Source organism: Falco cherrug, chromosome 8 (assembly GCF_023634085.1).
Source record: "Falco cherrug isolate bFalChe1 chromosome 8, bFalChe1.pri, whole genome shotgun sequence".
In the NCBI taxonomy this organism is placed as follows: Eukaryota; Metazoa; Chordata; class Aves; order Falconiformes; family Falconidae; genus Falco; species Falco cherrug.
Genome location: NC_073704.1, coordinates 16,265,563 through 16,292,090, shown reverse-complemented (window position 1 = coordinate 16,292,090; position 26,528 = coordinate 16,265,563). Strand labels below are relative to the sequence as shown.

Sequence of the window (26,528 nt, the reverse complement as noted above, 5' to 3'; positions counted from 1 at the left end):
CTGGAATACAATTCAGAAAAACAACTGGTAAACTGTACAAAAAGAGTAGCAATTCTGTCAAAGTAGAAAGATAATTTACCTAGGAAACTTTCTGTCCTGTGGCCAGCGCTATTCAACATTTTCTTCAATAGCTTGGATGGAAATAAGTGTTATACTTAGCCCAGCACTGACAGCATTAAGCTAGTAAGCTCTTCGGAATGTCCTTGACAAACTGCATAAATGCTCAGGAAAAAAAGAGAATGCAAAAAATACTAAGCTCTGCATACAGGTGGGAACAATTGGCTGGACAAGGGGCCATTGGCTAAGCAGCACTTCAGAAAACGCATGGGAAGTAGCAGTGAATTATAAAGGAAACCTACTATCACAGTCTTATGAAAAAACAAACATCACCCTGGGACACATACAAGGGAGCAACCTCTCATTCCCTCTGTATTCCTATAACTCACCTGAAGCATTGCTTCTTGCTTTGGGCAACTGGATTCAGCAGAGACATACTGGACTAATCCTTGAGAAAACAGAATTCTAGAAAACATTTCATATCCAGAAAGGCAGAATGTCACACATAATACAGCCTAAAGAAAAGAGAAATAAAAGAAAATACTAAATCTTCCAGATGATAAACGTAGGTGGTGTAAGTTTATGGAAACAGACTATTTTCCTTATCCTCGTGGTCAAGAAATAATGGCCTGCAAAATAGCTCATAGGGCCATATGAATAAAGATTCAATGGTGAAAAGAGGAATTTTCAATGGACAGTAATTAATTGCTGGGGCAATGTGTTCATGGAATCATAATGAGTAGTTTTTTAAGGGTAGATTTTTAAAAGGCTGTATAAACACCTTTCAGAAATTATTAGCCTTGCCTTGGAGAAGGAAAGAGAGTAAATCTCTGAATACTCCATCCAACTTCATTGTTCTAAAATTCTTTAGTAACCAACTGCTATTATCAGCATCTAACTGAACCTGCTGTTTAGTTTGGGATTTTCTGTGCACAAAACCATTTACCAACCAACTGTACCATTTGGGCTTTCAACTGTTTAAACTATTTGCCACTTTATGCAAATTTTGAACTTTGGTCCTTAATTCTGGCAATGAAGTGTGACACTTAAAGCTTTATTCCATTAGATGCCATAATCTTTGTTCTGCTTCCATAAGAAAGCAAGGGGTCAGAGGCTTTCCCCTATTGTTCATGAGCAATGAGAACAAGTGGAGAGCTAAGTTTCATACACCCATTTATTTTCTGGACCAATTAAAGGTGGGGGGGAGACAACATGTTTCTACATGCTTCTCTTCTTACTTTTTTTGAAATGTACAGGTTTGAAATATAAAAATCAAAAGCAGGACTTATTACAAGAATGCTGTTTTACTTTTCAACATAGTACCTTGCACCAGTTCACCATTTAGGGAATTGTAATACAATTAAATCACTAACTAAAGCACAGAGGAAAATTTTTACAAGAGTAAAAATCTTGTGCAACTCCCAACAGGATTTTTATTAGAGTATTTATATGATTTGGTGGATTAAATCCACTCCATAAAGGCTGCATACAGGCCAAGCATTTAAATCTGATGTATAAGAAATTGGAGCGGATGACGTGAAATCCATTTATGCCATCGTTGTCACTTCATCCAGAAAGAAGGTCTTCAAAGTTTCTCTACAAGACAGAATAGCTGTCGCAGCCTTTTCTTGATAATGAAAGGGCTATGTCTCTCAGCACCCCTTTTACCAGCTTCCAGTTCATATGCAGGATCTCCAAATCTGTCTATACTGAGCCAATAAAATGTTCCAGGTGCCTGATTTCTTGTATTGCCCCCAGACACAGGTTAAATGTTGTAGGAGATGCTGTGATTGCCTGCCATACAAAGGGTGATCTTTATCACAAGCATGTAATGCTTAATATAGAACACTACCTACTAGAACTGTGTTTGTGTAATGGTTTAAGAGCTAAATTATAGTTACGCACATTCTCCATATGGGAACCCATATTCCTCAGCGCAGTTCAACCTGTCATGGATCAGGCTGAATAGTTTTTCACCCAACTGCTCTACCAGGTTTGCATTAAGCTTACTGCACTCTGTGTACATAAATGTATAGGACAATCTCAGTTTACTTCATGTTGACATCTGCAAAGCACACACTAAAACTTAAACTAATGACTTCTCTAAGCTTGAATAACTAGACAGTACTGAAGATAATTGTGACTCAGAGTGGAGACAGAAAAGTTGGCAAACATTACTAGATCTATTGCAGTGCATGTGGTAAAGCTCTGTGGAAACAGTTGTGCAGGCCTTTAAGTTCTGGCTTCCTTTTTACCTCTTGTAAGTAAGACTATTTATAAAATTGTTTTATTCTCTCTTGCTTTTGCTGTTTACATGCACACACAAACCGAGCAGAGACTTACGTCAATGCCGTCACGCAGGAGATTAATTTCCCTGCTAGGAGTTTCCTGCTCAGACTGGAGCATAGGAACTTGGCTTCAGAAGCTTCCCAGTCCTTTACTTTTGCTTTTATATTTTACTACATCTTAAGAATCCTAGGAAAGCTCAAAGTAAATAAGTAGAAATACCAAATAATACAAATAACAGTGTCTCATAGGGACATTAATTTTCCTGATTAATAAAACTCTTCTGAAGAACATAACCAGTATCACAGTTGTATTTTGTTTGATTCTACCTGATATTATTAGGATTTTATACTCTGCATCTTCAGTGAAGGGGAAGAGGGAGATGAGAAGGAGAGGAAAGGAGGGGAAACAAGAAGGAGGAAGAAATTCCTTTGGGATATATGATGCTAAATTAGCACTGAGATACACAAGTCAAAACATGGCATTCTTTGGTTTTGAGCCAGTGCAATATTATTATTGGCCATGTTGGATGGAATTTCAGTCTCTATTGGAAAACACTGTAATTGATGTGCCATGTGATTTTTAAATGTATACATATAACGGTAACTACATACTGGACAATAGAGCAACTACTGACTAATAGACAACATACTGTTGTATGCCTTAAAGAAAGGGAGGGGAAGTGCAATAAAATGCCCAGAACTTAGTACAGACAGGCTACAGAATATCAAGCAAAAAATAATGGCTAAACTCTTTAAAGATAATGATGAAAATGTATGTCAATATAAATATTTGGTACAATAAACAGAAAAAAAAAATAGTTTAGAACTCCAAAATTATCCACAAAGGAAAAACATGACTAACTGTGGCATATGTTAAGAATGGTTGTTGGACAACAACAAGATCATGAGACCAAAAGAATTTATCTCCTAAACTGCAGTTCACCATGAAAAATATACGGGCATTTAATAAGACAGAGGCTATGCTAAAAGGAATCAGAAGAGACATGGTAGGCTCTATCAATTTTCTCTATGTACAATAGTTCTTATCTGAAAAACCGGGATAAAGAGGACAAAATCTATCATAACTACCTCTCCCCTAGATAGGTTTTTCTTCTTAACTCACATTCAAATCCAGTTTTAAATTTCTGTTGAGGTGGCAGATTATGAACTTAAACAACCATCAGTCATGCGTAATAGAAAAAACCATTGTAAGACAACAAGAACTGTAGGCCCGTTCTGACGAATGGTATGCAAAATATAAATGTTAATTTTTAATGGTTTGATTTTTTTTCAGGCAATTCTGCTTCACCTACAATAAGATTTTTAATATTTTTTTTCCATTTTAGATTTTGAAAGTATTTTGCACTGCCTTTCATCATGATCTCCAAGTTCAGCTATTTCTTAGTTTTCTAGAACTCACTTCATTTGCATTGGTTAAAATACGCTGGGTCTTTGCACAGTCTTCACATTTTCTGGTTTTCATTATTAGATTTCTGGCATCCATTTTGAGTGACATGGAAACTATGTGGAAGTGTACACACATGCATTTCTTTAGGGGATTAGCAGTATCCGGGAGTTGCTGCAGTATCTTTTCCTATCAACTATTTGTTCTTTGGTCACATTGCCACTATCCATTGGTTAGATACAAAAGAAGGTACAACAGCAAAAAGTCTACAGGTGATTATATATCATCTTACAAAACTGTTCCTTGGAAACAGCAACACTAATAACACCAGAGCTTTGCCTTCTGATTGTGAAAATTGCTTTTAAGTAACAGTTTCCCCATAGATGTTTTGAAATCTGATGCTCATTTTAAAGTCTTACAAATAGTGTTAAATAAAATTCTGAGTTCAGCTCTATGCTCAGATACGTAACATGGCCATAGACAAAAAATGTCTTGTGCATGACTCTGAGATCTATTACGTTAACACAATAACATTTTGATCATTCTTCTTACTTTTACAAAGATATTAAAAAAAATAATGCATACAGTAATGATCTGAATTTTTTTTCTTCCTATCTAGATTCTATTATGACCTTTGCAATACACAATACTTTTTCTCAAGGATAAGAATACTCACAGAGTTGTATCTTTTATTCTACATATAAACTACCTACATCATTTTCTTCCCTATACCATCTCCCCAAAACCACACACACTTCTTCCTAAGTCTCCATTTACTGTGATGACATCCTTCTAAGCACGCCACATTTATGTGTACTTGTGACATAAGACTAGTGCGAAGTTAATCTCTTCTAGCAAAACTTTAAGGAGACCCATTAGGCAACTCACCCTGTTTTGTGGCAATAGCATTTCCAGAGAAGAAAAACAAGCAAAGGAGAAATGTAGACTGTTTGTATATCAAATATTTCTCTCTCTCTCTTCCCAGTAAAGTTAATTCTTAGTACAACTGAACTATGTAAAACAAGGCTCTCCTGCTAATAATTGTAGTCTAGGTATGAGAGAACTTTGCACGTCAAATGCATCAGCTCATTCAATTTTAAAAGTACATATGCAAAACCAAGAATCCTTCAGCCTCTTGCTAGAGAAGGTGAGTACAATTATGTAATGTGGGAAATACAGTATATTTGGCACTGAAATCACTGGTTACAATCCTGAAGAAGGGTTCACTGGTGTGTTCAGAACCTGTTACTCCTTTGGATAAATTTTGACAGTCAGTTAATCTGCAGTGAGCTAGTCAGAAGATCACTTATTTAGTAAACATTTTTTTTAAATAAAAATTATGCTCAGAAGTAGTTCAGTGCTTACACTTTTTATCAAGCATCAAAAGTTTGGCAGCATTATAAAATAAAAAGAACCTGACTAAAGAATGTGAAACACACAAAAAGTTATAGTTGATAAACAAGGAATGAGTCACCGTTTCCTGCAAGGTCTCTGCCTAGGTTTTTTTTCTCTTCCCATCTCCATGGAAATATATCTTTTTTCATTCATACATTTAAAATCTCATTTCAGAAAAATTAATTTCATAACTGTACTAGAAACGCAAACTGAAAAAAACCTAAATATGCATTCATTTTATACCGTAATCTGCCTGAACTCAAGGCTGAGGCAAACTAATTTTGCTAGTTAAATTCTCTGAGATGTCTGAATGTTGGTATAATCTAATTGGCTTTATTACTCACGCAATTATTTTACAGATTAATTTAACATACACATAATGGGTGATGCTCCGAGCCACAGAAAATGCACTGTTTTGCTATCTACTAAAAGACAAAGCACACACTAAGGCATTGTTAAATTCCTTACCTATGGTCTGTAGGTGTATCTGTAATGAAGAATGAGTTGATATTTTTCATTCTAAAGTCTTAAAATTGAACTAAAAGCAACACATAACAGATTTTTTAACAAAACCTGTGTACTGATGACTTTCATGGAACTATAAAACTTCTCATGAGTCACTATTGAATAATAAATTAAAACACAATATTCAGTAAGAAAAGGGTTTTCCAGTAGCTAAAAACCTCTTGACAACAGCTGGAAAATAATTTTAATAAGATGTAGGCTAAAACTGACTACTGTATAATATTCTTTCAACTGAAGACTGTGTGTATTTTCTATCCTCCCAAAAGGTGTCAATTCTGTAGCTTTTATTAGAATTTTATCACTTAATTCCACTCATCCCCTAATGGAAGGATGAACAGTTTTGCTTCACACCCATTCCGTCTCACCTTTTTCTCTGGAACCTGTCAAAAAACATGCTGAGTTGTATTATTTGTTATGATTCTGGACTATGTTATATGACTACCTTCTGACTAGAATCAGAACAATTTGAACTAAACCACAATTCAGATAAGAATCATTAATGCAAAGATGCAAGATTCTTCTGCTGAGTTCCAGGAGCTTTATGGCTCCCCTGAGTCTGCACACTGAAATATTGTGCACTTTCATCATATACTTTACAAATTCTCGTGACAAAAGTAAAAGTTGCCTTTGCATTGTGCAATACAGTCGTCATTTTTACATAAATACCTTCTATGACAAGTGTTTTCACACCAGCATTTGTTTTCTTGCTCCTACCTATTAAATGTTTGACACTAGCAATTAATTCCTAATCTAATTTTTATGAGTAACAAAATCAGCTCTCTGCTGATGTATAATATACATTTTTCCCTTTAATATAAATACATATTCTCAACAGCTTTTAAATACCACTCCCATGAGCACAGTAAGTCTCTTTCATTATACATATTATTGTCAAGCAGTAAAGCATAATAAGACTAATTTAAAATTAATTATCTAAATAGCCAAGTAGCAGATTTTTAATTACTTAGTTGCAGAATTTATAGTTAAGCAGGGAGATCTGTACATTCATTAAAGCTACTCTGCTACTATCCTGACAAGACAAGCTAGAACTGGAATTAACATGTCCAAGATGACAATATCCAATCCAGTCAAACAATCCATAACAGGTACCACCACATGTATCACAAACTGATGTTTTTGCTGAAGCCCAGTAGGTATGCCATAGGGAATGTCAAGCATTCAGTGGATCTGCTATTATCAGATTTTTATTTTGTTTACTACTCTATGCTTTTGAATATTCAGACCAGACTGCTTGGTATAAGAATTAAATTCATGAAATATTGAAAAAAGAAATGTAAGACATATGTTGTCATGTAACTAGTCCCAGTCAGCCACCGTAATCAAAGCCCATCACACTTAACAATACCAATTCGTAGATTAGAATCACAGAATTGTTTAGGTTGGAAAAGAACCTTAAGATCATCGAGTCTGACCATTAACCCAGCACTGCTAAGTCCATCACTAAACCATGTCCCTAAGTGTCACATCTACACATCTTTTAAACACCTCCAGGGATGGTGATCCCACCACCTCCCTGGGCAGCCTGTTCCAATGCTTGGCAACCCTTTCAGTAGAAGAAATTTTTCCTAATATCCAATTTAAACCTCCCGTGGTGTAACTTGAAGGCATTTCCTCTTGTCCTATTGCTTGTTACTTGAGAGAAGAAACTGATACCCACCTTGTTACAGCCACCTGAAAGCACAGTGATAAGGTCTCTCCTCAGTCCCTTTTCTCCAGGCTAAACTACCCCAGTTTCCTCAGCTGCTCCTCAAACAACTTGTTCTCTAGACCCTTTACCAGCTGCACTGCCCATCTCTGGACACACTCCAGCATCTCTGTCTGTCTTGCAGTGAGGGGCCCAAAACTGAACACTGTTTGAGGTGTGCCCTCTCCAGTGCCGAGTACAGGGGACAATCACTGCCCTGGCCCTGCTGGCCACACTGTTTCAGATACAAGCCAGGATGCTGTTGGCCACCTGGGCACACTGCTGGCTCATGCTCAAGCCAGCCATCAGCCAGCACCCCCAGGTCCTTTTCTACCAGGCACCTTTCCAGCTGCTCTCCCCCAAGCCTGTAGCGTTGCATGGGGTTGTAATTGTAATTCATTACAATTAATCTGCACGGTTAAACAAAATTCTATCAATTCAGTATTTCACACCATGAGTTGCAGTAATCTCATCCAGGACATTCTGAAAAAGCATAGAGCCTTTTATACTCATCAGAGAGAAGTTGTTATAACATCAATTCCACTGATGTCAGTAGCATTCATTGCATGATTAACTCACTGTCAATGTGGTCCTCAAAGAGCAGATGGAGCAATATTCATCAAATACACTGTATCTGGCAAATCGTGCTCCCAAGAAAAAGACCTATCCAGTTAGGATAGGTCCTAACTAACCAGAACGTCTGCAAAGGAAAATAAAAAATGTGATGTGAGACAGCCTTCAGAAGGAACTATTCCTGTTCCTCTAAAGAAACAGGTTTTAGTGGATCTTGAAATACACCTATGGGAAAACACATTCTCCTCTGAATTTTACCCTTGTCCCCCTATAAGAGCCATGAACTTGGGTAACACCTGTCAGATGCACTTCCAGAAATAGTAGTAAAGCTCACTGCCATTTTTCAAGTGAGGAATTACACCCTTTTATCCACAAACAATACGAGCCATGAAGATGCTCAACATCCCTCCACATAGCCGGTTAGCAGCACTAGTTTAGCTCAGAAACAGGAATATTAAAGAGAACAGCCTCTAGCACTACCACTCAGCCCTGAGCTAAGCAGGGCATTTAGCACGGTATCTTCTCCAAGCCTTAGACTGAGATAACCAGGCATGGGTCAAATCAATCTTTCAGTAGCCGATGCTCACCTGCCAATGCCCTGTGCCTCACTGCAAACTATGCATACGGAGCTTATGGCCCTTTCTCTGATACTGCTGTTCAGTTTCTTGAGGCCCATCGGTTGAACCTTTCATGTTCAGGTAAGTCTTATCTTCAGATTGAGACAGCTGCTCCTATTCTTCAGTTTTATTTGAAGTAACCCACAATATTTATTGCAAGGTCACTATAGTAAAATACTTTAGAATACAATAGAATAATTCTGGATTGGTAAAGTGAATGACTTTGCTCTACAGATACATAAACTCAGGAAACTATTTAACAATGGGGACCGTTTAAATAGTATGTAAAATGAAATGAGCATGTTATAATTAATGACTATATGCTAGGTGCTAAAATATAATTGTTCATTTAACAGCCTTTCTTACAGAGTGTTTGAGACATTTATGAACTGGCTTTCACCCTAACTCTATACAAGCAAGCATCTGTGCCCACATGATTTCTGTCAGTAAAATGTCAATTACGACTAAGAATTTTTCTCACTTGGATCAATGCAATGCTATTTAATTGTCCCTTTATCCAGATTATGTGAATTCTTCCATTACACTCTTTGACCCTTAGGAACTTATTCATTTAGCGATATTATAGGAAGTAGCTCAAAAAACACAATTAAGAAAAACATTTCACAAAAATCATATAGCCTAAGGAAAACGTTACAGGGTACTCAGTTAAACTCTACTAAGGTTGTTTTGGCATGATCATTTTTAGAAAAGAAACACAGAGAAAACCATGAAATGCCAGGAATATGTCTATATAAAAACAAGTTGTTTTCTATTTCTGATAATGTTTGTCTTTCATATTCCTGTGTAAATCACTGGTTTTGTGATTCGGATTTCTCTGGTTTGGGGAACCATATCTTTCAAGGACTTGTTCAGGGTGAATTCAAACAGTGACTGTTCTGCGCAGAAGCTCATGTTACAAAGCCATGGAGGGCATAATGATTTGGAATAATGATGAATTAGACTTCCAAGTGGTATCAAAAGCAAGAACATGTCTGCAGGAAGGGATCCATTAAAAGCTCCCAGAGACCTGAGGCTTTTTGGAAATGCAAGGAATAACCACAGATTTAAATAGTGCTTCATTGGTCTCTTCCAGCAATGGCTGCCAGCAGTGAGAATATAAATCTGAAAGTAGGTTTAGTTCCTAGAATAATTGGTTCTGATGCACTTCACATCTCAGTATTTTCCTGTTAGATAGGCAAGGAGACTATGAAACTATTGGCAGATGGCTGAAGAAAATTGCATTCCATCTAAAACTGAAGATTTTAAAACTGCAAACACATATTCTTGAAAAGAGTGAAAAGTGGAAGACCTGGTCATTCATTAACAAAAGCATGCAGTCTGAATCTCTGAAAACAAAACCAAAACCAAATAAATCATGATGGTGATCTGGGAGAAGTATCTCAGAATGATACTACTGAAAGACTGTATTTGTTCTTGACCAGTTAGATTTGCAAATAAAAAAAATGTTGCACTTCAGGTTGACATTGTGAACATATAAAAAGGGTACAAAACCTTTCAAGAATAATACTGTGACTGGCATGTAGAGCTCAAAATCAGATACATAAGCAGTATTTTGCAACCAACAGAAACAATACAAGCCAAGACAATGACCAGTGTTTGGAAAGAGATGCATGATATGCAACAGTTAGATCACTGTGACAGTGTTCACAAGTGCTAGCAGAGATTATATCTCCCAGAGTGATATTTTACCTGTTTCACAACAGCAGGACACGACTTCTGTTCAAGATGGTGATTACTACCTCGATCCTTTTCCATGGTATTGTAAAGCAGATAGTTTTTTCCCCATCCTGTTTGTAGAGTTGCTTACTGTCACCTAAATGTGGCAAAACTCTGGCAATTTCCCTGCATTTTGGGACCACAAGTATAATTTTTTAATTCTAATTTTGCCCCCGCTGTATTTGCAGTTCTTGCTGTAAGTTAATAATACTTCACGCTATACAACAAAACCAAACGTGTCTCAGCACTTCAGAGCCAGTGGATACACCTTTCTATTCTGACAACAAACATTTGATAACTCTTTTGCTAAATATAGTTTCCAGCCAGTGTATGATCCTTAGAAAGTTCCTCCAAGCCCTAAAAGCCATTATATGGATATGTTTCTCAAGGAACCATAGAACAAAAGAAGTGATGGAGCAAGTCACTGTATTCACTCACTGTGACAAGGGCAGAGGAAAAACTAAAAGGCAAAGCCACCACACAACAAGCATCATACTTGCACTGTAATTTCAGCCAACTAGTATCAAAGCATACCTTCAAAACTGCAGGAAAATATCCTTCTGTTGGTAACTGTTGCAACCCTTCCTCCGCCTCTATCTAAAGTGGTGTTAACAAGTGAAATATAAATATAAATTGGATAAAAACCAATTTCACCAACCATACAAAAACCACCTTGGAAACTAAATGCATCATGGCTAGTAAGTACATTATCCTCACAGTTTTTCTTAGATTAATCTAAAATTATGATGTTGAAGTGACAGTTGATGCATAGCAGACAGCTTCAGTTCTAATTTACAGAGATTTAGCTTGTTATAGCTAACACTGCACAGCGCCTTGTGTGCTTATACCGTCAACCTGATTGTTTGACAGAATGTCCTTTGTAAGTGAAGTGAGTGCCATTCAGAATAGGTTAGTGGCAAAAACAGCCTAGTTATGTTTCCTTGTTGTACAAATATAAACTGTGAACTGAGAGGACCCTGGGCTGGGACATAAGAACCCTGAGCTTTTCACTAGTCCATTGACTGACCTTGGACAGGTCACTTTCAACTCAGACTGCCTAAGTTTCAACACTGGGAGCTGATGAAATTTCTTCCTTTCAGAATGTGTTTTGATTTTTACAGACTAAAATTCTTTGAAAGAGCTACACATTCTTTCTTCCTTTATTTCTTCTCCTGTATCAAGCAAATTTTCATTTCAGTGGCTTTGTAGCAAGTTTCTTTTGAAACCCCTTTCCTATGCAATCATATCAAAAATATCTTTTTCTTCCCTCTTACGTATCGTGCCCCAGTCCCATACAGATCTTATCAATTTGTGCATATGTAAGTCACTATATCTTATTAGCATTTGCTACAAATTCAGTATGTCCTTTGGTATAAGCTTTAAGGAACTGCTTTGAAGTGACAAAAGGCAAATATCAACTTGTTCTCAAGGTTTCTGCTTGGTTCCAAAACCACACTTACAATTTGGAATACTGCAGCAATTTCATGAGCTATGCAGGTGGTTTCTATCACACCATCATTCATATTTTTGGCAGGTTTTGAGTCTGCATAATATACCCTGAAAATTTCTTAATGTGATCTGTGCCAGGAAAGGAAAACTTATGTTCTGCCAGCTTGCTGACAAACCCTATCTATGATATCAGACTTTTGCTCAGTCAGTAATGCAAGTAAAACCTCAAATCGCAGTGAGAATCTTATAGAAGGCGGCCACTACAGTTGATGAGGCTGACTCACTAAATCACAGGGTTACATGTAATTTGTTGCTTAATCATAACCTTGGTTTTAAGTAAAAAATATCTTAGTCGAGTCTGGAGTTCAGCAAACCTACCTACCCTCTCCTATCAGCACAATGCAATCTTTCAAGTTAAGCAACATTATGATGCAAGAACAGTATCTGTCAATAACTCCCCTCAAGCTGAAGATAGAAAACGAAGGATGGTTATCCTGTTTCAGCTTCTTAAAGGACTCTTCAGTAACATCTTTGACTTGGGGAGTGTAAGGAGGAACAGTACTGAAATTTCACAAGACAGCCTCATACAGGTTGCCTGGAGAAGAGGTCAAAGACATGAATATTTTAGACTCTATAAAACATGTAGAAACATTGCAGGTGTTCAGTGCCCTTCCTAGCTACCTAATTACTCTAATGGAGAATGAAATAAAATCTGCTTTAATCTCTAGCACTTTTTGATACTATGACATTTAAAAAGGCAAATCCATATAAGAATCTAAACTGGATATCACAGAGCAGAAAATATTCATTTATCTCTTTTCCTGATGTAAAAATACTGAAATGTCTACACTTTGACACAGTCCAATATATTCGCACATTCTAAAGCTGAAAACTACTTTGAAATGCTGTTTTGTCCTACCGTAATTAATCAGCAGCTGGGCATTGTGACTGAAGGAATTTAGAGGATAATCTGGGTTGGGGCCATTCCCACACCCATCACCTTACTACTTCCATTGAAGTAATTTCCTCCTTCCCTCCTGCCACTCTTAAAACTTCTTTTGTTATGCACCATTTGATTTCTTCACTACTAGTACTAGTCCAGGATGAGACATGTTTTGAGAAGGCTTTGATTCTAACGTACCACAATACTACAATATAACATTTCAGGAGAGACCTTCAGCTAGAGTTGAATGCCACAGGATCAGGGAAATGAAGGCAATTCTTTGCACCTAACCTCCCTGGATATGAACAGAGCTCAGGTGACATGAAAAAATAAATGCTGAAATACTAAATAATACAATTTACTTGTTACATAAAGATTTTTTGTGAACATATCAATCATTTATAACAACTTGGGAAAATTTTCGTGCACTGTAAAATTTTTAAACAATGTATTTTAAACATTTGTTTGATGTGATAGTACCCAAAATTCCCAGTGGTAAACAGACATCATTGTACCAGTTGCTACAATACAGAACAAAAAGCTGATTGCTACCCCAAAGATCTCACAACATAAGTTATCTGAGAAATGAGTACATCGATACATTGCCAAGTCTGAATTTTGTTTTAAACTTCCAGCAATGACTGGTGAGAATGAATCAGCATGCCACAGTCGTTTACTTATAGGGAGAATCAATTATGCTTTGAGTCATTTTTATACAGTTCAAAATACAGAGAAATTACAACTATACCTTGTTAAAATGAGACTCTGTTTGCTTATAGATAATTGCCAGGGAGCATCAAAAGGAGTGAAGCTATAAGTGATTTGCTTAAAACAGAATAAACACACAAACTGAATACCAAACTGGATCTCCAATGTCCAAGTTTAGACAGTGAATAAACATCCAGCTAAGAGGTGGAACAGGTTTCACATTTCAGCAGTTAGCTTCCAATAATGACAAGCACAGTAGCTAAACCAGCTGAAATGCTTTCTTTTGTATAGCCAGTACCCTAACCTCAGCACACAATGTTTTTACACAGATGTGACACATTTCTTGCAGGTCTTTCTAAGGAAGGCAGCTCTAAGAGTTCTGGAGATCAGTATCATTTCCAGTTTTAAGCACACACCTGGGCTGCTCTGATTTTTTCAGTTGATTCAGTTGAAACGATAACTTTCTGAACTTACAGTAATATTTAGCATATATCTAAAGGGTGCAAATAGATAATGAATAGCGATTGCAGTGATAATTATACTTGCCAGGAAGTGATGAATCACTTCATACTCTCTTGCTGGTCTTAATTTAAAACCTGGCACTTATCTTTGTGGGTTTTGGTTTGGGGTTTTTTTTTTTTTTTGGCATATGTCCAAAAAGCTGCAGCATATTTTTCTAGACCAAGGGTTAAAACAGACAGAGAAAAATGTAACAAGAAAACAACTGTTAGAAGAAGAGAAAATAAAAGGAAGAAAAGTCAATGACAACAAAAGTCCAAGAATTTCTAAAGATGTGGTCTGAGGCTCTACTCAAACTGTCAGAATGTCAAGCTTTCCATACTGGTATAGGAAGGAAATATGGAATAAAGCTCTAGAAAAAATTCTAAACAAGAACTAAGAGGAGTTTTAAGCTATGGGATATGATGAAAGAGCTGCAGAAAGCAGTTACATGTAAATGGATCTAAGAGGAGGAGAATGGCTAAGAAGATAGTGTTGAGTTTGTTTCTTGTGATATGTTGATACTTCAGTGAAATAATTAATGTTATGTCCATTATCTGAGCAGAATCTACTAATGGTAGAATTTATCAACATCACAGACTGAAGCAAGACTATCAAAAGTGCCTTAAAGTCCTCTGCTTAGTTTCCATCAAAAGTTAAAGGCTAGGCACTTAAAGACCCTAATTACTTCCTAAAAGTCCAGTCTTGATTTTCTCCATTTTATCTGAAATTTAATTAAAAACTTAGACAAAAGTCAAGTCACTCCTGAGGTAGTTTCTCATGTCCCGCACACAGCTGGGCTCTTCACAGAGGTAAGCTAAGAAAATAATGTTTAGAAATTTTGATTTAGAATAGTTAACCAAAGCAAAGCAGCATTTTCTACTGTATTTGATTATGGCATTAATGGACAAGTAGAATCAGTAGTATCTTTTAAGGAGGAATCAGAAATAAGAAATACTTTCTTTATGCTTTTTCTCAAAGTGACTTTGAGCACTGAGGATTACACGCACACTGAGAGATACCTGGCAAGCATTTGATTTGAACATTTTCACATTCATGTTCTCCAAGAGCCACTGGAAAAGAAGGTCTCTGAAAGGCTTAAAAGGAGCAGGCAGCACTGTTTGATTCTTCCATGTGTTGATCTGACAAGAAGAGATCAGAAAGTTCAAGCATCTGTTCCTGACCCGGACACAAAAGTACAATAAAGATTTTCTTTTTAAAAGCCTGCTTGGAGTAGCAGTAAATGTTAAATAAAATGAGTACTGGCAGCCTGTAAATTCACATACAAATAGCCTAGACCTTTTTTGCATTTAAATTGTGGGGGTTTTCTCATTATGAGTATTCTGCATTTCATCACATTTGTCAGACTTTGACTTCTGGGAAGTAGCACCATTAACAGTGCAGCCTAACAGCTACACCAGCAGTCTGGAACCTAAACAGCCCAGAGGATAATTCTCAGAAACCTCTAAAGCCCTTTTAGCAACGGTACTGTAAATAATAATAAGTTCTTATAAGGATAGAACTTGCACAGGAACTTAATGATCTTCTTGCTTTTTGGTTTTTTTGGTTGGTTTTTTTTTGGGGGGGGGGGGGTGTCAAGAAAATATTTTTCTGTGAGATTCTTCATTATATCTATCTTCAACACCTATCTTAACTGTGGAGACTGCATTGCCCTACTTTCGTGCCTCTTTAGTTTCCAATTCTTGTCTAAAGTATCAGTTTCATGTCCTGGATTTTTTTTTTTTTTTGTTATTCACGTGCGTTTTCCTGCTATTTCTTATGGGTCTAACATTATTCAAATTGGAAAACTGACAGAAAAAAAAACCAAAATGAATACAAATAGTACTTTTAAAATTTATTATAACTTTCAAAAACTGTGGATGAGCCTGTCTGTCTCCAGCCCCTCAGATACATTTTTGGCAATGGTATGCAGTGCTGTTATCTCTAAAAATCATTCTTACATTCTGTTAAGTAAAAAAAAGTATCCAATTAATTTATTTCTCCACAATTTCTGAGGGCAAATTGGTGTGAATTGAATTGATATTGGTATATTTAACCTCACATATCTAAGTGTTCTAAAGCATTCAAGTTCACCTAAGTAACAACATGTGAAAAAGTATCAGATTTCATGGGTATTTTGAAGGAAAAAATATCACTGTTAGTAAGAGGAATTTTCACCCCTAAAAATATATGTTAAACTTACATATATATATAAGTTTAATACAGCTGAGTATGAAAACAAAATAAGTATTTATTCTATTTTATCAGCAAAAGTACATTTACATAAGAATCAGCAAAAAGGAGATAACTTTCTGTTATACATGAAGGCAGCATGCTTATCATGACATTTACGCCTACTGAGATGTTCATCTGGGAAAGTCATATTGACAGCTTAGTACTTGAAGCCATCATTGTTCACAGACACATACAATTAATAGCTAGACGGTAATGAGATGTAAGTCTATGTGAGTATGCAGAGGGCGGAAGGTTGTAGTGCACCCACATACATCCACTATAAAAACTCCCTATCGCAAAGGCTGCCTTTGTTAGCAAACCAGGATAAATCAAAATAAAATACCATTTTTGTGAACGCTGGATAGAGCTACTTTCCAAGTCTGGATAACCGTCCAGAATCTTTCGTTTGTAGGTTGAGGGGAAGAGGGTGAGGAGAGGTTTCAGAATTTGTTCTCCCTGTGTGTTGTCATCTTTAACTAGATACCGCGACTTTGCAAAGCAGACTTGGGCAGTTCCCCTCGTGATAAATCACCTGAACAAATCAGTAATGATGTCTGGGGCTCCTACTGAGTCCCCAGATGAGCTGATTGCATAAAATATCAGAAAAGTAAAAGATGCGTGAGTTTCCCAACCTTGAAAGAGTTTGCAACCTGGTAAGAAGCCTACAGAATTTAGTATTTCTTATGCTATGGGAATTTTAGTGTTTACTCAGTTTTACCAGTGAGTCTGGATTTCAGAGGCCTCAGAAGTCAATCCAGAGAAATGACATCTCAGGCAGGCATATATCAGCGGAAACACTGAATAATCAAAAACTGCAGAGGCAAGCAGGAGTAGAGATGAGGAGAACTCAATATAACTTTCTAGTCAAGTGACTTGGTTAGCTGATTTCGCTATCTTTGGCATAAAAAGAAAAAAAAAAGAAAATACAAAAAAGCTCAAAGTCCCTTTAAAATGAAAACCAAACACAGAAATCAACACTGAAATCACAGATAGTGTAATTATCTAGAGTGTACAGCCCTCGGCTATAGCCTTCACTACCCATCAGCTCCGACTCATAGTTCTGTACATATGATTAGTTACATCCACAATTAACAGTAGTCAGAGATGTGTCTCATTGGCTAATATGAAAGTGTGCAACACTTCCTTTCCTGTTTTTCTTCTTATCTAAAGCAAAATATCAGGCATATTAATAAATCCTGATAATTTGTGTTAAGATATATTTCCCTTCTCCATTTTTTTGTCATAACTATTCCTCTGAAATACCTTTTTAGTACTTTTGTTATTGCAAAGAAATAACAATGAGCCATCCACCCAAAAAGCACGTTTCCCAAAGCCCCATTAACATACGTTTATCTGAAATGTCTTGGGTTTACTTAACAGATTTTACTGAGGAAGAAATCCCTCAGGACCGCCAGTCATTCATATGACTTCAGCCTCTTTCTCTTAGAGGTGAAGCGTTAAAAGAAACTCTCCTGATAGCAAAACACAGTGACACGATCAAAACAGAATCAACTGAAACTAAAAATTAAGCCTTTATTCTATGTCAGGTACTAGTTCACTCTCTTGCTTTAAGAACAACAGGTATTTGCTTAATAGTCCCAGATACATTGAAATTTTTGTACTACTGGAGCTCAGAAAAGCTACTTGAAATATTCAAAAGTTGTTTGATCACCATGAATGTAGACAGTACAAGCAATACGGTCATAATGAACTACAGCAGATGGGAAACACAACATTAACAAGAATGTGGAACAACGACCTAATTTATACCAATAACTGCAATTAAATGTGAGTTTAGGATTTTGCAACCTAATCACTCTGTAACAAGCAGGACAAAAATATTGATCAGCATTTTTAAGTGGAGGGCAATCTGAGCATATTATTTGAGTACACTGTTTAGAAGCTGACTGACAAAAAATGACTAGCGATGGGGAAGGGGTGGTGAAAAGCTACCCTTTGGGTTTAGTTTGAGTGAAAAGTACCTTAACCATCATGAGAAGACTTGCCCGTCACAATATTTCTTAATGCCAACGAACGAGAGATAATCTATTGGTATCATTTGGTCTGTTTTGCTAGAACAAACTAATTTAGTAAGGAGTTGAGAACTTGCAATCATGTCAGGATTTCATGTGGTATTGAAGTGACTAAACACAGAAGGAATGCAGCATGCATCTTTCAGCAAAAATGGAGGGGGATGACAACCCGCTCCATAAATATTGCTGTCATCTACCTTTAAGACTAGTTTTTCAGACATTAATAGGAAGAGAATCAAATAACACATTTAGAAACAAAAACAAGTGCATAACCTAGAAAGGAAGTGAGCCATTTTGCGAAAAAGAAAAAAAAAAAACCCACTATTTTTCTCTGCTGCTTTCTCTTTGTGAGTCATACTCCGGGAGTGGTACCAGAATGTCTTGTTGTCCTATTTCTATGGGAAAAATCCTTGAGCAAGTTCATTCTTGATTAAGTTAGCATGGTGCCAAGCAAATGTAAAACATTGAATCTTTGATTCAGTGTTTTCTATTGTTCCGCTTGCACTGGGGGAAGAAGGGAGGCAATCTCATGGTTTTGTTAACAGTGCTTCAGCACTGGCATTGCTGTGAACAGCACTGGGGTAACATTTCCTTGTGTTTGTCAGCTTCAATGAAGGAAAACCTTTTTGATACAATTTAAGAGATTTTGGTTCTCAATACACCAGTTTCAGCAGTGAATTCGTACTTGCACCCCAGCTCTGACAGTTTATTCCCACTCCATGCCACATCCATTATCCCTTTAACTGTGCCAATAAAACAGGTCCTTGAAATAATCTGGATTCCTACAAACAATTGGGATTAAAGGTAACTTGCACTTCCCCACCCTTTTTTGGAAAGAAGAGAGAAGAAACCAGCTTAACTACTGGAGCAAGCACGTGTCATTGTGCAAAGCTGTGAACTGAAGCTAACACAGATAGGCGGCATAATTTCTGGTGTTAATAATTTCTCCCACAGTATAAATGCGACCTTTTTACACTTACTAAATCTATTAGGAAAGTTTTAACGTGAACAGAAAAAAAAGCTATCTTTCATTGAAGTACAAGTATCTGAATAGAAGTGTTATAATTGTATAATCACATCACTATAATTGGTATTATACTGCTGCTCAGATAATGCCTTTGCTCATTTTCACTTTCATAATTCATTTACACAGATAAGGCAATCTGGGCAGCTGCAATCATGTATCTAGGCATTGGTGCTTTGTGGAAAATGAAGTTAAAAATTAAAAATGGTAGCCCACATACACTTGTTCATTAGCAGTTTGCTTTTGGTACAGAGATAGTTTGCTGAGTAAAGCATCTCTTTTACATGTGTAACTGCTGAGCTTAATTTTTTACACATGAAGGAATGGCAGCTTCTAGACTCACAATGTTAGGAATGGCTTTCAGTGTTAATTATGAAGAGAAGCATAGTGAAACTGAAATATTTGTGATAGGAAGAGACATTTTGTAACAGGGTAATAATGCAAAAGAAAAGAGTTCTTTCAATGTGGAAGACTGGATTTAATCATGAAGTGAAGCAACAAAGGCTTTTGTGCTTCTGACACTTTCCTCTGAGGCAACTCAGCAGGGAAAAAACATAACTTCTATTTGTTATACACTTTGAGCAGTGCTGAGTGTATAGTGAGAAGCCTTCAGCTGCCTGGAAAAGTGCAAGTACAGCATTTAAAACTTCATCATTTATTGTGGTATATACTTATGCTATTATACCAAATATAGTACTGTGTAATTGTATATGTAAGATATTGTGCATATCATGCTAACTGCATGCTGCACTAGAAAGGAATGCAATGTAATCATTTGGTTTAAGTGGGGGTGGCATTAGATAAAACTGTCCCTTTCCATCTATCTCTCCCTTCCTCCCTGTTCCCATTCCCCAAATTACTACAGAAAAATAAAATTTTAGATGATGCTGTGCAACTGTTTTTGTTTTTCTTTCAGCGTCTAACTCCCCCCATCTGCACAGTCAAAGCTTCACAGTTGCATTAAACACAGTGAGATCTAGTCGTGACAATCACAATACAAATTAAAATCTGCTGATTTTATTGTTAAAAATAAATTTAATGACAAACTGGGATACAGTTGAGTATGTGTGAGCTGAGGATCCCATCCTTAGCTTGCCTATCTGCAAAAACAGAGTTCATAAGCCGGAGTGGCAAAAATCCAAATCATAGCAATAAATAGCAAATTTGTTGCAATCTGTTTCTGTGTTACTACTATAGCTGCAGCCAAGTGATAGACAAAGGGAAGTAAACATCTTTCTTTCCTTTGGGAGAAGGGGGGAGGAAAAAGAACAGGAAGAAAAAAAGAGAGAGAGAGAAGCTTCAGGGAATCATTCTTGTCCTATCAGGTGGCTTGTTCACTTAGCAAGTAAGAAGAATCGCATCTAATAAACAACTAATTTTGAAAAATTACAACATACAAAGGACATAGCCCAATGTTCACACAAAGGACTGACCGATAAACTTAGTCAAATTCCACTGCACCTACAAAATACTGTGCTCTTTTGTCACAATAAAGTAAATATGTTTTGAGGTCTCATTTATTGTGTTCTAATTCAATAGCCTCCAATTATACTGGTTTAAGTGAGACCAGAAGCAGGCTAATTTTATTGAATTACGGACTTGATGGAGAAATCACAGGCTGAAGTTCTATGATCTATGTTCTACGAGCATGGTATCAACTGTATTATGTTAATTATGTCACAAAAACTATTACATACCTTTTTTTCCCTCATTCAAAAACTCCAAACCTTTTTCACACTGTACATTTAAGAAAAATCATCAGACCAAAATCACATTTTACCTAAAGGAATGAAATGAATGTTGGATCTTGACATTTTCTTACATCTCTGAACTGTAGTCTTGCAAAGCTACAAGATTTTCAGATCTTTCAGACTAAACCACAAAGTCCCAGTACAACCAGGAATTAGAGTGTCTTTAATTATTATTAGTTCCTAATGGATTGGATAAAAGCAGATGACTGAGCAAGTAGAACCCATTGCTTAGCCATGAAGTACTTTTTTGCTGAGATACAGAATGGCATTATGCAGTAACTCTTTTGTGAAAATCATAAACTAATTTTCAGAAGTGAAGCATCATATTGAGATTTTTGCACTCATGCCCATGTATAAAGCTGGAATTGGTCCCATGATGTAGTAGTCTGCCAATTTCAGTAAGGCATGGGTGCCAGCTAAAGACATATTTAATATAGCTTGTACAATATAAAAAAATTTCAGTTTCATGCCATGAGGATCATCATAATGTTAATCATTGTCAAATGATAAAGAATGCATTTTAGTGTGAGAAATCACATCTGTTGTCAATTTACATTGTTGTTACCAAGTTTTACACAGTATCTTTCTGAGTCTATGTCAATGCAGAGTCACGATATGTAAAGCTGTAATACTGTTTTTCATTACTGGGAATGAAAAGAATACAGCCAATCTCTAAAACTTCTATGAATTCTACCTTTTCCTCAAGATCTTTCCCCTTCCTCAACTGAAGTTTATGTCTTAAGGTATAAAGTTTCATTCTATTCCCTTGGTCATTCAAACTAAGAATGTATCTGAGATTACATTTAACAGATAAAGACAAAGGTTAAAAATAGCCACATTTCTGTAAATAGCAACTTGATTCAAGGACTCTGCAACTTCTGAGTCCTCCTCTCCCAAACCAATGAGATTATTTTAGCAACAATGATGAAAATGTTCCGAACTTTCAGACAAAAAAGTCTTAAGTAAAACTTGTACGAAATTATATATTTCCATTAACTCATTATCCACTCTACATTTTGCTTTCATCTTGTATATGAACACAAGGGTATTTTTAAACCACACACAACAGCATTCTGAACACAGCCCTTTGTCATAAAGAGAAGATCAGCACAGTGCTGGAAGGCTAAATCTCATGCTAAGACAAAGCTGACTCTCTTGTGTATATAGAATGAATCTGGTCCAAGCTGAGTGTAAGTCAAGGGAAGTATAGGTGACAGAGATGGCTCCACATGGCTTATGCCCACCTCAGCCACCTAATTTTTCCATGAAGTGATAATATTAACATCTTAGGGCATGATTATTGGTGTTGAATTTAATTAGACTGTAGCAGAGCTGTCATGTGATGTTAATAGATATGCAAGATTCTGATGAAAAAGTAGATATACAATTAGAGGACAAAATCAAAGCTGAGATTTTTCGATAAGAATTCTAATACCGTGTTTATTTTAAACATCAGGACATGCATTGTTGTATTAAATCTGTCACAGTTTAGTCTTCTAAAAGTCTCTATGTGAACACAAACTTTGGTTTAGGCTGTAACAGTGATAGGAGAAACTCAGAAAGTTTGGATTGAGCTATAAACTCTTAAAATCTTCTGAGATGCTCATATCCTGTGTTAACCTCATATCCACCTCTAAAGCAGACTTGCAGCTGTTTTATATTAATTTTTAAACCTTTTTGTCCCTATCTGTTATGTAGGCAAACCTTTTTCTCTTAGCTAATGTTCAGTTTCATACAGCATATGAATCACATTTGCTCTACAACAGGACTGTACGTGCATGCTCTTGGAATACTGAAGAATGAAACATGTACTGGTGAAGGAAAAGGGAAAGTTTTGTTATATTAAACCAGCATTAGGAATCATAAGGCCTAGGCCAAAAGTGTTAATGAGCTGTCTGTTTTGCATTCTTGGAAATTCAATTTCTGTTTCACAGGACAGAAAATACATTACCAATCTTTCATTTCTTACCAAAAAGATCATCTGACATAACCCACTTAACAGTAGAAAGCTACCAAGTATTCATCATACTTTTTATTACAAAGCCAGAAAACCAATTAATTATATAGGTTCAGAAGTGTGTTTAATCACAATATTTTAACACTTTCATGCCTAGTTACTTCTACACATTATATATTTAAACACTTCTGGAACAGTAGGGATGTTCTAGCAATCAAATGGAGAGGGAATCCTTTTTTGATGTGGAGCTCACGGAAGGCAGACAATGGCTAATTAAACTATTCAAGAGAACAACTAAAAATAGAATTAAGTATTTCTCTCTTGCAGGTGAGTTATCACTATCCTCACAGTTACCACTAAAGTATTTACATGTGTATGTTATTAATATTCTTCATTCTGACATGTCTTCGAAAAATATTTTTTAGTATTTCCAGAGAAACAAGCAATTCTAAATCAATCTGCTTAGAAAGCAACTTCAAAGGCCCAAATAAGCCAAAGTTACCTACAGCATTTTAAGTTAAGAGTATAATACATCTGACAAAATTTACATAAATCAGAAAGTATCTAGTAGAGATAAACTTATTTTGAAGAGTATAAATTTTTTTCACTCCTTTTATACTCTCTCCACTCCAAGAACACTTTCTATGATCTAATGATTACAGTTTTCTTTCCAGAGGTAAGTGTACCATTTCACTCAATAAATCAAATTAGTTACAAAGTTTTGAGGAGTCTTCATGGTGGGAATAGGCGGAAAGGGCTCAACACATTCTGGCACAATGTAGTAACGTGCCATTACGTTAAAAGCATCAAATACATGCACTACACGGAGAGACAGATACTCATTATTAATGTGGGCTTGTAACCAAACTAGGCTTCACAGAAAAAAGAAGAAAAAAACCTCGACACACCCCCGTCCCCACATGTATTTGTTTGTATAACACACTTAAAGAACTGTAAGCACAAACACACACAAAATAGTCACAGGTAAATTAATTTGAAGTCTCATTTTTGTTCCAGTTACTTAAAATTAAGACCAATAATGTCTGTTCAAGAGAGATATAACACTAAAATAAGGTTTCCTTGTCACAGCAATATACGGTAGGGAAAAGACTATTTTATCTCCACCTCACTGCCATTGACTGTTACAGCATTGGCCCATAAACCTGGTTTGTAAACTTGAACTGATGTTGTAGCTGGTGAAGGTGTCTTAGCAGCCATTGTAACATATATTCCAAATTACCACAGAATTAATATATGAGCACAGAAGACCTTCTGTAATACTTTAGCAGTTTTCTGTGAAAGAGAAACATCTCATTTCCAATTACTCATAAAATCCAAGGTATTTCTATTTAAGTTGTAAAGAATTAAATCAGAGTTGGTCATTAATTTCCTAATGGAACGTTTTCTCCAAGGGAGAAGCTTACTTACATACCATTTTATGAGCAATCTCAGAGATTTCCTGACCACTGGGTTGCTCAGAGCTGTGTTCCTGGGTCATCTTTGGCAGCACAGGGACCATAACCACTGGTTTTCAAATAACTAGTTTACTGCCACCACAGTTTATGGTCTTGGAAGTAGAAAAAGTCAGAAAGAGATGCTGATTCAAAGTTTTTTAAAGACATTTCAGAATACTCATTCTTCTGAAGATTTAATCTTGGTAGCCTTTTCCAGGCTTTTTATGTATTTAATTTTCTTTAGAGCAAGAATTCTGCATTGCAGCCCACCGTAATGGAAATTGGTGCCAATGACATAATGCTTTTTGCAGGGCAGTTGCCTGTGCATTAGAAAATAACACACTGATGACAAAAAGGGACTGTCAAAAGGGACAACCATTTGCAATTCCAGCTGAGCCTGGCACGTTCGGCATAATGTGCCAAACAGGTGTCTCTGTTAACTGAATGTATTTGGGGTTAGGAAATACAGTGATATTAATAAAAATCTTCATTTTAGCAGAAAAAATTTCTAAACTTCACCAAACCTTTAATGAAAGAGGAAAAGAAAGCTACTGAATACGATTTAAAAAAAATACCTCTGATGCCATGTAAAGGAAACTATTCAAAACAAACAGTAAATAAAAATATTAAACATATTAACTGCAGGTAAGCATGATGTTAGATTTTGATTTTTCAATAAATCCTTCAGACAACACAACAGGAAGAAAAACCCCAACAATATTATTTAATTTCACTTTCCCCAGGCAGAAAAAAAGTTCTGTATTGTAGATGAACAAAAAGAAGTACATACTACCCAGTAGTCTGTTCCTTAGCGCCTTTCTGGCATGGAACACACTAACAGTGAACCATTCACATGTAACTGCCTCCAAACACTATTCATCAGAGAAATTTGCAACAATTACATGTCTGCATAATATTTATGGAGGCTACTGGTTTTCCTGGGGGCGCCAAGAGTCTGGAGAAGGGTTGGGTCAAACAAACTGCAGCCAATGTCAAACAACAGATAATGGAGCATAAGTGCTTGCACAGAAAAACATCTTCCTTTAGATCTCTCCCTGTTACATCACACTTCATCAAATAATATCTGCATTATTCTTAGAAGGTTGCACTGCTGGAATTCAACAGTTTCTAAAGCTGAAAAATGCATTAAATAAATAGCAACAAAACCAGGCAAAAATGCTGAATGATTATAAACATTTGATGCCATCATGCAGCAGCCATGAGATCAGTAAGAAAGACTTGAGGAAAAGCTGCTTTTTTTTTTTTTTTTTGTAAAAGTAAAGTTTTAATGTATGTCTCGCATTTTTCTGCTCTCCAGTAGATGATACCTCAAGGTATACTGGCTTCTCTTGAAGTTCTAAAACTTTTCAGATATATTTGCCTAAATTGCCAAACAGGGAAGCCACTTAGGAATACTTTTTTTCCCCATCACTTTATGACACTAACTCAGATGAGCATTACTTCTCTTACTCATTCTAAAGAAACTGTATTAAATCCCATGACTATTCAGCATCATTGTACAGACCATGAACAGCAAAATGGCAGCTAACGAGTACTCATTCTCAGGGCATTCGAGCCAAGTGTAATCAAAATTTTAACATAGCATTTTTCACCTTTTTTTGATTTGCAGACACTTGATATATTGCCAATGGTGGCAGAGAGCTTTATACAGCAAAGGCAAACAACAGGCTTAGGAAGGTTTCAATTTCAGTTCTGTAACTGCTAGTTATAGATTACAAGGAAATACTTGACTGATTCAGTTGAGGTGCAAATATGTGATTACAATTGTCTTGAGCTAGCCAAAGTACACAACACAGATGTTTATTCTGGCCTTCTTTCAGGCCAGCTTTCTGTTGGCTACAGGAGCACAGATGTTCTCTGATGCGTCATAAAGCTGGCGTGATGTGGGCAGTACTTATCTTCATAAAATTTGGTAGTTCAAAGTTAAAGTTTCAAAAATACTGGAAGAAAATTGAACCCTCAGGACAAGTTCATACTGGATCAACACTTTCTGTCACGTTTTGATCTAATATGAGGTAGCCTAGAACAGGATTTACAGTATCACAGAATTAAGGACTTGAAACAAGAGCAATTTAAAACTATGATTGTTTTGCTGGAGAACTGCTTAAGCAGGATTGTCTCCTTTAACTTCAGATATTCCCACCCTCAGACAA

General features: G+C 36.3%; 1 protein-coding gene across 7 annotated transcripts in view; it reads right to left on the bottom strand.

Annotated features, from left to right (window-relative positions):
• PDE1A (phosphodiesterase 1A) overlaps positions 1 to 26,528 on the bottom strand; it is a 259,717-nt gene that overhangs the window by 156,448 nt on the left and 76,741 nt on the right. The window contains exon 2 of one of the 7 annotated variants that reach the window (XM_055719271.1): positions 447 to 572. The exons of the other annotated variants lie outside the window; for them this stretch is intronic. Coding sequence (XP_055575246.1) covers positions 447 to 493 — 47 coding nt within the window. The 5' untranslated portion in view covers positions 494 to 572. The remainder of the gene's footprint in view (positions 1 to 446; positions 573 to 26,528) is intronic. 7 annotated transcript variants of the gene reach the window in all.